Raw genomic sequence first — 13,744 nt, 5'->3', positions numbered from 1 at the left:
GGATGAGGAGAAACAGCACCACGGCAGCGCTTCATTTATGCAGCCTAAATTTCCTCACTGCTGCTTAAGATCTTCTGAATCATGATGAGATGAAGAGTGCCCCCTGTCCAAAGAACAGGATTTTTCAAGTTTGTGATTATTTTCTTTACTTTTTGTTACTTTTTTCTTTAGACAAACAATGTTGTTGGTAGGTTATTTATTTGGTTCAGCAATTTGAGACAAGAAAAGTTCAGTCAGTCCATGAAGAGCTGTTGGAAGTTGGAATAGTAGTTGGCACATATATTGAGTTGACTTGAAACATAAAGACTTGATTAAAGTCACAGATCAAACAGTACCATTCTAAGAAAACCCACTGCAGACATGGCCTCAGTTCAAAACCTGTGATGCTCAATGGTCTCTGCAGTTGTTGGATTAGTTCCATCCACTGGTTCAACCCTAATCATCACTAAAGAAATATACAACTTTTAAGAGTTGGGTGTCAGTAAGGTTGTTTTTTTGTTACCTAGAAAGCTTCATTGACAGATCGATTTGTTTGCTGTCGAGCCTACACTGAGAAATCAATAGAGTAGAAGGTCAGGTTTTAACGAAAGAGGTTTAGAGGCTGTTTGACAATTAACATTCTGTTACTGCTCCACCTCATGAACCTGCTGTAAAAAAAACCACATAAATTCATAAGACATCGGCTTTATTTTTTGGAGACAGAATCAGATTCATAGAACAGTAAGATATTATTTGGTTTGGTTGGCAGTTGAAACATTTTGTAAGTGTTTCATGCACATGAATTTACATCAAAGATTAGAGTAGATTTATGGAACGCGAAAACTCGGTATACACTAGCAAAGTATTCCATTTGCTAACAGAAACGGATCGTTAAAGAAGAACTCCCAAAAATCGGTCCTCATTGATGCCACAATGCCCCTGCATCGCTGAAGCATGAAACTTTTGCTGGATTTTGATTTTCCGTTCGCCATTACCTCCTTCGATTGGCATAATAGTCTGTGATCTCCAACAATTTTACAATACATCGAGCAAGTGGTTTCTTCTGGAAGAAGACTTCAGCACAACTGGAGGTTTCAAATTTCTCCTGAAGGAGCACCATCATTACCCACCAATTTGTCTGATCTTCTGAGTTAAAGAGGTTTCTAGTTGATCTTTCCATTGAGTTCCTCTCTTCTGTCCATTGATCCGGGAATTGTTCTATATTCCGCTTGTTTTCAATCTATAAAGCTGATGCTCAAAAATCAAGACCCGCGATGAGGGCCACTCGTTTTGCTCGGGTTGAGAGACGCCATCCCCCTCTCTCCATGCCAGACAGGCCCGGAGACCATCTCTCTGAATCCTTTTGCTCCCGTCGTGTGACGGGTTTGAGAGCGACCGGCGGTCGATGCCGAAGCCGTCGATCTCGATGATTAGGTGGGTGGGGATCTCCTGCTGTTCCCCAGGAAGCCTCCTCTGCCCAAATCGTGGATGGAGCTTTTAAAACCAGACTCCATGGAGGTCGATTGAACGGAGGGCGAGTGAAATCGTCGATGGAAGAAACTAAGAGTGATGGAGAAAGAAGGGGCAGTTAATAAAATAGTTCAAAGGTTAAAAGAACTTAGCAAAAAATATCCCCAGCTTGAATTAGTTGGACCGGTCGTGTATTTTTCAACGTTATTTTTCACTATATTGTTGTTGTTGACTAATTTTGTTTTAAATTTGAGTTAGATTTATGAAATATTAGCATAGTGTATCTTTTAAAAAATTTTATGGCACTTATATTGATAATTACCTTAAAATGTTGAGCGCCAAAATGTAATACTTCAAAGGTTCAGCCTCTATTTATAAATCACTCAATCGTTAAGCAGTTACTTGTAATTTTGCCAAATAAATAATGTACGTTGCTTCGTTTGCATCCTAAACTTTAGTGCTTCATGTGTCTTTGTCTTTTTAGTTAGTTGAAGTCCTTAAATTGGAGAACATATCTTAAACTTGGTATTTATTTCGACAAGCTTGTCGTTCCATGTTTCATGATGTAATAATATTTATAGTCTGGCCTACAACTGCATTTGTAAGGAGCGTGCGGTTTGAGATTAAAATCAGTTTGAACCAGTGATTAGCCCTCGGGGTGACCACCAGCCAAGTCGAGCGAGAGTTCAGTCAGCTCGAGCTCGGCTCGAATAATGAAACCTCGAGCTCGACTCGACTCGAGCTCAATAATGGCTCGACGGAAGCAGCTCAAGTTCGACTCGGTAGATATGTGTTGACCTCGAACTCGACTTGATTAAGATTCGACAAACTCGTTTGAATAGAATTGATACTATCGTTACGTGTTGAGCTCGAACTCGACTCGATTAAAGCTCGACAAACTAGTAAACTCATTTGAATCTATCGACTTGATTAAGGCTCGAACTCGACTCGCTAGCTACGTGTTGAGCTCGAACCCAACTCAATTATTTAAACGATTCGACTCATGAACTTGAGCTAACTCGTTAAGCACATGACTCGGCTTGAACTCGTTCTCGAGCCGAACTTTAACGAGTCGAGCTCGAGTAGTTTGACTCATTGTTCACCTCTAATTAGGGGCCTACCAACTACCACTGCGAGGGGGGGTTGGCATGGTCTAGATTAAACTATTGATTCATTTCAGATTGAATCGTATGAGTGGGGCCTGACCAAGAAATTATTCATTGTGCCTCCTTTATGGCTCAACCAACTTAGTACTCTCTTTACAGTACAGTAAAGACTGTAAAGAGGTCGAACATACCGTGGGCCTGGTATGTAATATACAAGTACTTAAACAATTGGATCGAGTCCAGACCCGATAACACTGGATGTAGTTGTGGTTCAGCTAATTTTATAATGAAAGCCATCAACCCTGATAGGAGTATAGGACCTTGCAAGATGGGGCGAGTCTATTCTCATTTTGTTTCATAAAGAAAAATCCTTATGAGAAGCTACTTAATAAGTACGGTCGTTGTAGTATAGTGGTGAGTATTCCCGCCTGTCACGCGGGTGACCCGGGTTCGATCCCCGGCAACGGCGTTATATTTTACTTTTGTTTGACTCTCTTAATTTTCTTCTTTTTACCTTGGAAAATTATTTTGGTGACAACTCAAAGGAGTTATTGTTTGTATTAACGCTTTGCTTGGATGGAGAGAAAGGAAGAGGGGGGCGGGGGAACGAAGGAAAGAAGCGATTATAAAGTTTATTTGAATAGAAATGAAACAAAATGATATAATTTATAATACTTTACAATAATATTTCTAATATTTTAAATGTTTAAAAAATTAAGAATGGTATAGGTAGTAGAAAGAAAAAGGTTTTCTTTCCTTTCCAATCCATCCAATTTTAGAAGGTTTAGATTTACATTACACTTTTATTTCATTTCATTTCCCTTCCTTTCCTTTCACTCTCATTGCAACCAAACAAACTTTTTAATTTTATTTTTTTTCTCTTTTTTAATTAACCAACAAAACAAAGGATTGATTGTTTAATCCCCAACTTTTCCTCCAACCAAACACGTCCTAAAAGCCCGTCACTTTTTTTTTTGTGGGAATGGGATAGGTTTAGCATTAATTTAAATGAAAAAGTAAGGAAACACTGATAATTTAGGGTCGTTTGATGAAAACATAAAACTAGAATAAACTTATTTAAGGAATTAAAGAAATGAAAACAAAATCTAATTTTTCAAAGCTTCTTTGTGTTTGTTGCACTTGGGTTTATGTTTAAAGGAAATAAATTTCTCAATTTGACAAGAATGAAAAAAGAAAAAAGAAAATAGTTGGATTAAGCATGAGAATCCAACCGTAACTTTTTTCATCTTAGAAATTTTTTTCCACCCCTTAAGATGAAAAGAAATTTTCAAAAGAAAACTTTTGAAAACCAAGTCAATGTTCACTTTTTTAATCCCAAGTTTGATTGGCAAGAAAAAGTTTCAAAAATTTGAAATTTTATGGCTACTAGAAATATCATGCCTATCAAATGGGCCCTCATTTATCTAAAAGTAAATTTTTGACCCGAGACAAGGAAAAAGCTGTCCTAAGATGTCCCACTTGTAGCAACTCTTAAATGAAATTTTCTGAAAAGAAAAATTGAAAAAAAAAAAGAAGAAGAAGAAATGCACAAAGTTTGATTATGGGGACCATGTTCAACTGGAGAACCAGTTTTATTTTTCTGTCTTTTTTTCATTTTTGCTTTGGAAAAAATTTATTTTTCTTTTTTTTCCACTGTTCTGTTTTAGCTTTTATATGTTATTGTAAGTAGGCCTTTAACTTTTTCTTAATTTTTACCTCACCTTTTACACATTTACATGTTTTGTTAGCTTATTTACATATTTTGTGCTACTATATATTTTATTTACTTGCGTAACTGTTTTATGAGCATGCCCTAGGCTTACCACATTGTATCCATTTTTAGGTTTATTTTCTCATTTCTGCTTCTTAATATCTATGATTAAGATTAGAGCACAGATATATTTTACATGTGTGGGTTTATAAAATATGTCAAGAGAACATATAAATTGGGCGATTAAATATTATGAGTCGTCTAATCAACCAAATTAATGCTTCATAAAGTGTCCATATAAAATTATTTTTCATAAATAAAAGCAGCTACTACTTTAAAACTTGGAAAAGATAGTTTTACAAGTAGAGTGCACGGGTTCCGGACGCTCTAATTCTCATAGGTTCTCTTTTCATGAGCCACAGAAAGGTGGGGATGTTCCGTAAAGATGACCCACAGCTTACCCAGGCTTCGACGCAGCACCAGATTCTGAAAGTAGGGGGAATGGAGAAACCTTCAAGCCTCCTTTTTTCGGTGATGGATTGTTTGGTGAATGTTAAAAACTTTTAACATAAACATAGAAATCTTATCTATCTAATAATATTGAAGCAGGCACTTCTATCAAGGATTATCATTACATTTCCTGACTTGTTCTACTTTCCTGTTCATCATAATCTGCATAATTTAAGTCTCCAAAAGCAAGAACCTAGCTATAAGTTATGATGGCAATCTTTTTTTTTGCAATTTTTGGTGCATTAAAGGTGAGTTAGCTTCCATGATTTTCTGAATGATGGGGAAAAGCATCAATAGTTGACCTGCCACCAAGTCTTTTCCAATTGCCTGCCAAATGTAGCGAGTCCCAAGGTGGGCACCCCAATTATTGAATTTAGACTTCTTGCAATAAGCTAACACACTTAGCCAAGTCTTTTGCCAGCTTTTTATGGTCCAGGTGTCTACCATTAATAGGAGGTTCCATGATTAGAAATTTAACATCCGATTAAGAAATATGATTATCTGAATCGAATTTTAATAAAATGGGATTAGTGTGAATGGTTATGAATAAGTATATGTTTATTTGGAATCGACAAACTATCCTCAGACCGATGGTCAGAATTTTTTCGAATATGTTCTTGAATTCATTCGAGACTTGAGCAAAACTCAAATTGGAGAAGAAGAATATAAAACATCAATATAACCAATTGAATGTTATAGGGCTGTACATCCGGCCAGCCGGACCTGTTGTCGGTCGTGTAATAGCCCGGGAATTCCTAGTGACTCTGGACCCAGGCTAAACCCTAGTCCCATTTAGTCTTGGGCTGGGCTCGGCCGGGCTGGGCTGGCCTGGGATTCAACTGTAGCTGGCTGGACCCTATGTCCAATAATCATTAATTAAACAATAAATTAATCTAATATTTTGAGGTCACTTGGACCACATATTAGATATTTGACTAATAATCATGCTTTCAAATGGGTCCCTCATCCTTTTTGATATCTTTTTCAAAAAGCTCTTTTAACTCTTTTTGTTTCGATGCAAGACTAAAGAAGCCTCCATGTTCATTGTGTAATCTTATATTTGTCTCCGTGTTCATTCTTTAGTTTTGTATTGAAGAAGAAGGAGAAGCGAGAGACTTAGAAAGGGTTGTAGAAAATGAATGAAGGGACTAAAAAAATGGTGAAAGAAGACTTCCAAACCCTTTGTCTAAAGGCCTGGTTGTTGATTCTCAACATTCAAATTGGATTTTAGATCAGATTCCATTGTAAATTTAAAGTAAATTTTGGTGAATTTGGTTGTGAGTTTAAGAGTTGGACTCAGTATCGACATTTGAATCTTAATTTCAATCTAAATACATAAACATCTGATTGTTGGGAAATGATGAACTATAAACATGTTTGAAATCCGATCCATTGACATCCCTAGCCATTATCTTATTTCACAGAAGAATTGCACCTTGATCAAGAGGCTTAATCGCTCATCTAGAACTGTAAACTCCTATCTAAGGGCCAAGACGCGTCTTTGCTGCATCAAAATCCCCTTGGAGGCAGGTGCCTGCTATTAAATACAATTGAAATTTTTGCTGCATCAGTTTGCAAACTTGAAGACAATTGATTCAACATTAAATATTGTCATAGTTTTAGGACCACAGTTCTCTAACTTTCTCATAATAGCTATACTCTGCAAGAGCTCAAGGTCTTTGTCTGCAATTGTCATTGCAGATTAGCATGAACATGCAGGAAACGATATTCTATAGTCATAGATGGCATTAGAATCTCATAAAGCTCACTTTCACATAAACAATTTACTGGTCCTGAATGAATGGTCCTACCCATGTGCTGACAGGCAAGCATGCTCTGGTACATCTTTCATATGGACCAGCAACACTCCTCCAACTTGTGTATAGCAATTCATCTCTACTGGCCAGATGATAGCCAGTCAGAATTGATTTCTACAACTATTGGTCAATGGCGGAGCCAGAATTTTTAGGCTGAGGAACACCCGCACCAGCCGACGTGGCCATAAATACAAGTTGAAGAGCGCAGACAGAACTTCGCGCTGGATGGAGACTCCAAAAAAAAAAAGTCCTAGGCGAGATCTGATGACTGTCTTTTGATGGCATTCGGAATGAGAATAGTTTGTAAGTAATTCATGATATTCTTCAATCCTTAAAGACAGATTCATATATCAATCACATAATAATTTTGCTTTTATATGTCACTCAAGTACTTTCCAATTGATTGATAAGAGGGGCACATGCCCCACCATACATTCACATAGTATTTTTGCTTCCATATGTCACTCAAGTACTTTTCAATTGATAAGAGAAGCACATGCCCCAACATACATCTACGGTTGCACGAACCAAAGATGACTACATAGAGTGTTCCATTTGCCAGACAACCCCTCCAAGGAATGCTTGTTTACCTTGAATCTGAAATTCACGGTATGTTTACATCGCAGCATGAGACAAAATTATTCACTGTTTGGTCCCAGAAAGTGCGGATTGCAGACCAAACTGGGATCAAACATTAAAATATACCCTCAGGTTGATAAAGGTCCAGAGTTCCATGTCAGAATATTTGTAACTGCCTGCAATAGCATGAACTGGTCGGAATCTGGAAACCTCAGACAGAAAGAAAATACATGGCTAATTGCCTCTTAGATTTTACTGCCGGTAACCACTGTATGATAGGAGCAAAGATCAGCCCATCCAAAGGACTATCTCTTAAAAGGGGTTTTGAGATGCAGAAGAAAAATCACTTGAAGAAATAATCCCATTTCAAAAGTGAAACTTATTAGTAGCTTTCAGTAGAATTTTTGTGGTTATTTATGTTTTTATGTTGCACTACATTGCACATGACAGCAAAACAGAATAAACAACAATATAAGCTATGACCCTCCAAACCAACAACAGTCATTGGGCTTTCATGAGGAAAGACCATATATAATATAAGCTCACTACAAGAGTGCCCTCCAATGCAGGAGAATAAAAAGATTACATTAATTCATTCCATCTGCAAAAATAAATTTAAGCCTGCAAATAAGCTCAGAAAAAATACAGATAAACCTCGCTGATAAATAGAATACCTAAATATAAACGATAATCGAGCAAAAAGTTTTCATGAAATTAAAGCTGAATTTCGACTATGGTATGTTAGGGATCTACTTCTTTGCAGGCCCATTGGCAACAACCTCGGCCTCGGATTTTCCTGATGGGTTGAGCTCGTCCCAGGCTTCGATCCATGTGACCATGGCATCAGCCAGCTTCAAGAAGTAGGGATCAACTTTCCCAAGCTTTTCCTTCACCTGCTTCGATAGCTCAATGTAGCACTTCTGGACGGTGGTGCAGTCCTTTGGAAGGGTGGCAGCCTGGAAGAAGGGAATGATCTCCTCTTGCCAGAAGATGCCCTTGTACTCTTTCTTCAAGTTAACGAAGGGGTTGCTGGCTTTGCTGTGCCAGATGTAGGGCAACCCAGTCTTTACCCCAACACCCAGATGATCACAGATAACCTGCAGCACTAATACTGCTCAGTAAACCTTTTTAAATGAAGGAAACACTGGAGAAACGAGAAGCATAAAAATATCATACAAAATTGAATAATCAATTGTTCATGTGTATATTATGTCCTTTTTTAGTGTATGGAGAGCGAGAGTAAACAAGATTACAAGTCCATGCCAGAAGTCTCAGATTCCTTTTGAAAATGAGGGATTGGCAAATTTATGAATCCTTGAGAATGTATCATTGCACACCATATGTTTCTGCAGGATGGATTTATTTTCCGAGCACAACAAAATAAACAATTGGCATATATGGGGCAGGCATTTACCGAACGTTGTTCACGCAATAATTAAATGGACATCAAAAACAAAATGAATAAAAAAAATAAGACAGACTGCTCAAAACTGCAAAGCCAAGTAATACCAACTGCGATGAGATGACAAGAGACAGCTAACAAACTCAATTTACAAACAAGCAATAAGAATTAGTTGGACACGAAGAGACATGATAAACAACTATAAAACTGTAAAATATTTTTTTTTCTTTCTTTCTCAAGCAAAATGAAACAGAAATCATTCTGACATATCACCCTTTATTTCATTGGTACAGCCAGTCTGTAATGATGCTGCCAACACATACGGAAAGACTAGATCATCACAAATGCTATGAAAATAGTAAATATTAAAGGCATAAGATAACAGTGCAAACCTTGGTGCACCAGCCTGCCCACATGTCATCGTAGCGACCAATTGGTTGTCCATCACCCATCAAGCCAAAGTACATGGCTGGACCAATAAGATCACGGTTAAATGCCAGATTCATTCCACACATAGGGAACAGTGTACCCTTAGGGACTGTCATTATAGCGTCAACATATCTGGTCAAAAGAAAAATGACACCAAGCATTAGAAGCATAATAAGCAAAATCTAAATTAGGAGTCCTGGATCTAAAACAACCTGTAGGATATTACTGCTGCTCTCACAAGGGTCCGGAACTGGGTTTTCTAACTAAGAGTCATGCTTAAAAATGAAATGGCACTTGGTAGTGTAGCAGAATGAATCTGAAGATGCTAGACAGATCAAAACCTAATTGAGAAAGGATCTACTATAATCAAGCATCAGCATGCTGCCTCAGCTCCGTTCACTTAGTCAAACTGAATGAACTAAGAGCGGTCATATAAAACATATTGGTTGCCCATAAGGTGAAACCTGTTACCTGGTGTTCCTTTCAAGAGGCTTAACAAGTTGGGTTGGAGCATCATAGTCTGGAATATTGAGCCAGAGACCATGAGAGACAGCTGTAGGAACACCTTCACGTAGGCTGAAAGGGTACCCACGAACAAAATCAGCACCATCACGGTATGGGTCATATAAAGTGTTGAAGAAGAAAGGAGTGGATGGGCTCAGGAGGTTCTTTATGTGCTGCTCCAATGCGTTGATGTCTTTACCAGATGGATCTTTAGCAACCTAATGCAAACCCACATATCATGCTTTAGAACTACAGATCAGCCAAATTGTTACAAATAATTGATCAGTCAATGCAATAAGACAATATTAGCAGTCCTAGGAAGTAACTGTATGACTTTAGACCATTTAACTATAATCTTTCAGCTGTCAAAATCCTGTGTGTTCCAAGCACTAGGCAGTCATAGGCAGCAGATACCATCATAAAGAAGGCCTTATCCGATGTAGCTGGTCCATTCAACAGAAAAAAAGGAGAAAAGATAAAAGGGAAAAAAAGAAAAGGAGGAAGAAGGGGCCCAGTATGGTTGTGGAGAACTTCACCTCAATCAACATATTAAGATACAACAAACAAATATAAGTAGGTTTTTAGGGTTATAAACTTAAAAAGCAATTTTCCTTTTACTAGGACGACCTGGGTACATCAGTCTAGGAATCTAAGCTACTAACTTAACACAAAAACAGAGCCACAGAAAAATAACTAGACAACAACCAAACAAGGAAGTGATGATGTCAACAGTATTAACTTGACATGCATAGCTTAACAAGTGAGCAAGGTAGTCCCGAAAATAAACATTCAGAGAAGGATCATATTCTCCCAAAAAACAACTTGGCTACTTATGCTAACTTATCCAGCCATATTCACAAATATCAACAATACTTTGAGAATATCCCCATATTATTTCCAGCATATATTATCAACAACATATTCTGACATTTCCAAAATACCATAAAACAAAAATGTCATATATCCTAAAGACGTTCCCAATAACTTTCAGAGTTTTTAATAAAAGATTTTAATAAAAGACACCTTTTCCATATTTTTAAGCATGTGATTTTTTTATTTGTTTTATTATATGTTTTCAAAAATATTTTTTTACTAGATTTTTATATTTTTTCAAGAAATATAGTATAACACTTACTATCTCATAGCTCTTTCAAGTCCTAAAACTTATCAGATAGTAACGAATATTTCATGAGAAAATTCACATTTTGAAAATAGAACCTTCCTGAGAACAATTGTTGGAAAAATGATGCTTTGATGAATACAACTTCAGAGAACCTTGTCAGTCAAAAGTCTATTTTATATGGTTTTAAGTGGACTTCAATTTAGTATAACGGTCAGAAATAATAGAATTCCTAGGATCAATATTTTAAGAGTTCATAAAATTCTGCACGAGGCCAAACGAGAGGCGAATCACACTCAGCTTGGATGGAAATTTCTCACATCTTTCAGTATTCCCAGAATGAAAACCATAATACTGTGTGGATCTTTCAAGATATCTACATAGTACATACCTCTCGTAAATAAATTATCAAGTTTATGCACCTACAGAACAAGAAATGAAACTGAACCATCTAAATGTTCTCAACTGTAGAAATAACTGACAAGTAAAAAACCATCAAAAGAAGGCAGAACCAGCACGTTAATCAAAAAAAAAAAGAGAAAGGGAAATATAAGAAACACAATCTAGATTGTGTTAACCGTGACCACTGCTATCAAGATGAAAGAGAATGAAAGCAACAAATAAACAACAAATTATGGCAGCAACCATAAGTGCAAGCATGGGGGAATAAAAATAAAAAAGCTTACCAAAAATATAAATATTTAAGAAAATCCCCCAGCAAATATTTGAAATTTTATCACCTAACCGTCCGAAGATTTTCTTGAGAAAACAAACAGAGGAAGGCCATGCCTATAAATTTCAAGAGAAACCTACCCAATAACTAATAAATTATTATAACAATTATCAATTGGTAGACCAAGACTGTATGTCAACAAACTATCAAACGTCAACCATATATAATATATATTGTCACTTCATAACTGATCCGCAAAAATCGGATATAAGCTCATTTGGAGCCCATTTAAGAGCAAGGAAAGAAGGATAAATGCGAAAACAGAGCAAACGGAAACTTGCGGCAGAAATCAATTAAAATGCATGAAAAACGTCAGCACGCGAATCCCTTACGCTGGTATGTGAAATTCAAACAAGAATGGAAGAATAAGATCTAATGAATCCATTACTTGACCGCATGCAACAAGAACAAATGCCACTACACACGGTCGAAACGCCCAAAAAGAGACTGCTATCAATCGCCTGTTAGTAGCCAGATCTGGTTAGCAAACCCCCCCTTCTTTCCCCCACCCCAGCAGGTAGAAAAGTTTTCAGAACTTGAATACAAAATCAACACATTTTGCAAAAATTAATAAAAGCTTTAAAAATGGAAGAACCAAAGTAAGTAAATTGCAGGAGATTAAAGTGCACCAATCTAGCGGATGAAAAAGGGAGAACAATAGTTTCTTCTCAACTGCAGAACAAAGGAAATCTCCATGTCCAAATGAAACACCGAGTTCCTCAAACACATCATGGGAAGATACAATCTTTTCAAGTCAACTTCAGAATCGAAAGTAAAGTAACACAAGGAGGAAAAGGTGACATCGGAAAGCAAGAAAAAGTTTGCTGACGAGACCTGACACTCTGATCTACATCAAAAACATGAAAAAAGAAAATAGAGAGATCACGAACAGAAACTTGTACGAACGTAAATCTTTTGATCAGGAAAAGAATTCCAAAACGGTGTAGAAACCGGAACAACACATAAGATGAACAAATCAAATCCACCAAAAAAAAACATATTTTTGAAAACGAAAGAAATAGCCATATCCATGGGAAGACAGTCAAGATCTACAAAGCCGCACCAAATGGGGAACCAAGACGGAGTCTACTGATCAGAGAGGAAACAACCCATAAACCAGCCAGAACCCCAAGTAAGACGAAGAAGAAGACAAATACCCAAATAAGGGAGAAAAGGACCAACAAACGCAGAGATCAAAGTGAAGCATGAAAGAAGGGGACAAAAGCCCGATGAAGAAGATGGTAATCGATCGTGGGGGAGAGAGAGAGAGAGAGAGAGAGAGAGAGAGAGAGAGAAAGAGTCTCACGAAGCAGTCATCGTCGATGGTGTAGATGTACTTCTTCTTGGAGACCATGTAGCCGAAGCAACGGCAAGCAGAGTCCTTGAAGGAGATGCAGGAGGACCTGGGGCCAAGGATGCGGTTGATGTCGTTGCGGTTGTAGAGCTCGTAATCGAAGCCCTCGGGGACCTTGATCACCTTGGAGGGGTCCCCATCCTGGACAATGATGAGGTGGTAAGGTTGGAAGAAGGGCCTCCACATCTCCAAGAAATCAAGGTTCCGGATCGTCGGAATCACGATGTCCAACTCATCCTTCAGCAACGGTGTCGCCGGCACTCCCGCCATCCTCCTCCTCCTTCTGGTTCCTCCTCTTCTCTCTTCTCTCCCCCACGAGATCACAAACAAAGGAGAAGACGACTCCCCAACACCCTAAAAAGTACTATTAACAAGAAGAATGGAAAGAAAAGGAAAGGACTACCGGATTAAGGGGGAGAGATCGAGAGAGAAGACGGGGAGGAGCTAGATCCGGTTCGTAAGGGGAGCAGGGGAAAGGATGGTGGTGGTAGTGAACAACGAGGGAAGAGGAGGGCATTTTAAAAGGGGTAGGAGGAAGAGGAGAGAGAACGAAGGGGGCGTTTCTTGGTCGTCGTGTGTGTGCGTGTGTGTGCGCGCGCGCTTGAGAGGGAGAGAGATGGCGCGTAATGGGGTGTGGACTTTTTTAACTTTTTTTCATGGAGTGAGAGAGAGAGAGACAGAGAGGGAATTTACAGAATAAAGGGCGCGTTTCCTTTTTAGAGAGAGAAGAAGAAAAAAAAGGGAAGAGAGAAAAGAGTTCATCTTGAAACAGTTTCAACCTTTTCCCTCTTCTGCGTTTTCACATAGAAAGAAGAAAGAGGAGATAACCAGGGAGCCGCTGTAACTGTAAGTTCTGCTATTACATTGAAATGACACAACCCGATAGATTGGGAAGAAAAGGACGGCATTCTTGTCTTTGGAGAGAGAGAGAGAGAGAGAGAGACCGAGTCAAGCTGAAGGTGGGTTTTTTGTTTCCAGGGACTTGGTAAGTGGTGAAAGCCTTTGATCGCCTCGGATCTACCATCTCTGG

The 13,744-nt window shown here is 38.1% G+C and overlaps 1 protein-coding gene and 1 non-coding gene across 2 annotated transcripts; one reads left to right on the top strand and one right to left on the bottom strand.

Moving 5' to 3' along the window:
- Positions 1-2,952: 2,952 nt before the first annotated feature.
- Positions 2,953-3,024, top strand: TRNAD-GUC (transfer RNA aspartic acid (anticodon GUC)). The gene has a single exon. It is a non-coding gene; the product is annotated as a tRNA-Asp (tRNA).
- A 4,658-nt stretch (positions 3,025-7,682) lies between these two features.
- On the bottom strand, positions 7,683-13,486 carry LOC116257563 (UDP-arabinopyranose mutase 1). Its single transcript, XM_031634435.2, has 4 exons — positions 12,667-13,486; positions 9,475-9,725; positions 8,967-9,135; positions 7,683-8,269 (listed from the first exon to the last, which is right to left on the bottom strand). The coding sequence occupies exons 1-4, from the start codon at positions 12,982-12,984 to the stop codon at positions 7,922-7,924; spliced, it is 1,086 nt and encodes a 361-aa protein (XP_031490295.1). The 5' UTR covers positions 12,985-13,486; the 3' UTR covers positions 7,683-7,921.
- Positions 13,487-13,744: the final 258 nt, after the last annotated feature.

This window comes from Nymphaea colorata, chromosome 7 (assembly GCF_008831285.2).
Source record: "Nymphaea colorata isolate Beijing-Zhang1983 chromosome 7, ASM883128v2, whole genome shotgun sequence".
Lineage (NCBI taxonomy): Eukaryota > Viridiplantae > Streptophyta > Magnoliopsida > Nymphaeales > Nymphaeaceae > Nymphaea > Nymphaea colorata.
The sequence above is the reverse complement of the archived record's forward strand: the minus strand, read 5'-3'. Positions and strand labels throughout refer to the sequence as shown.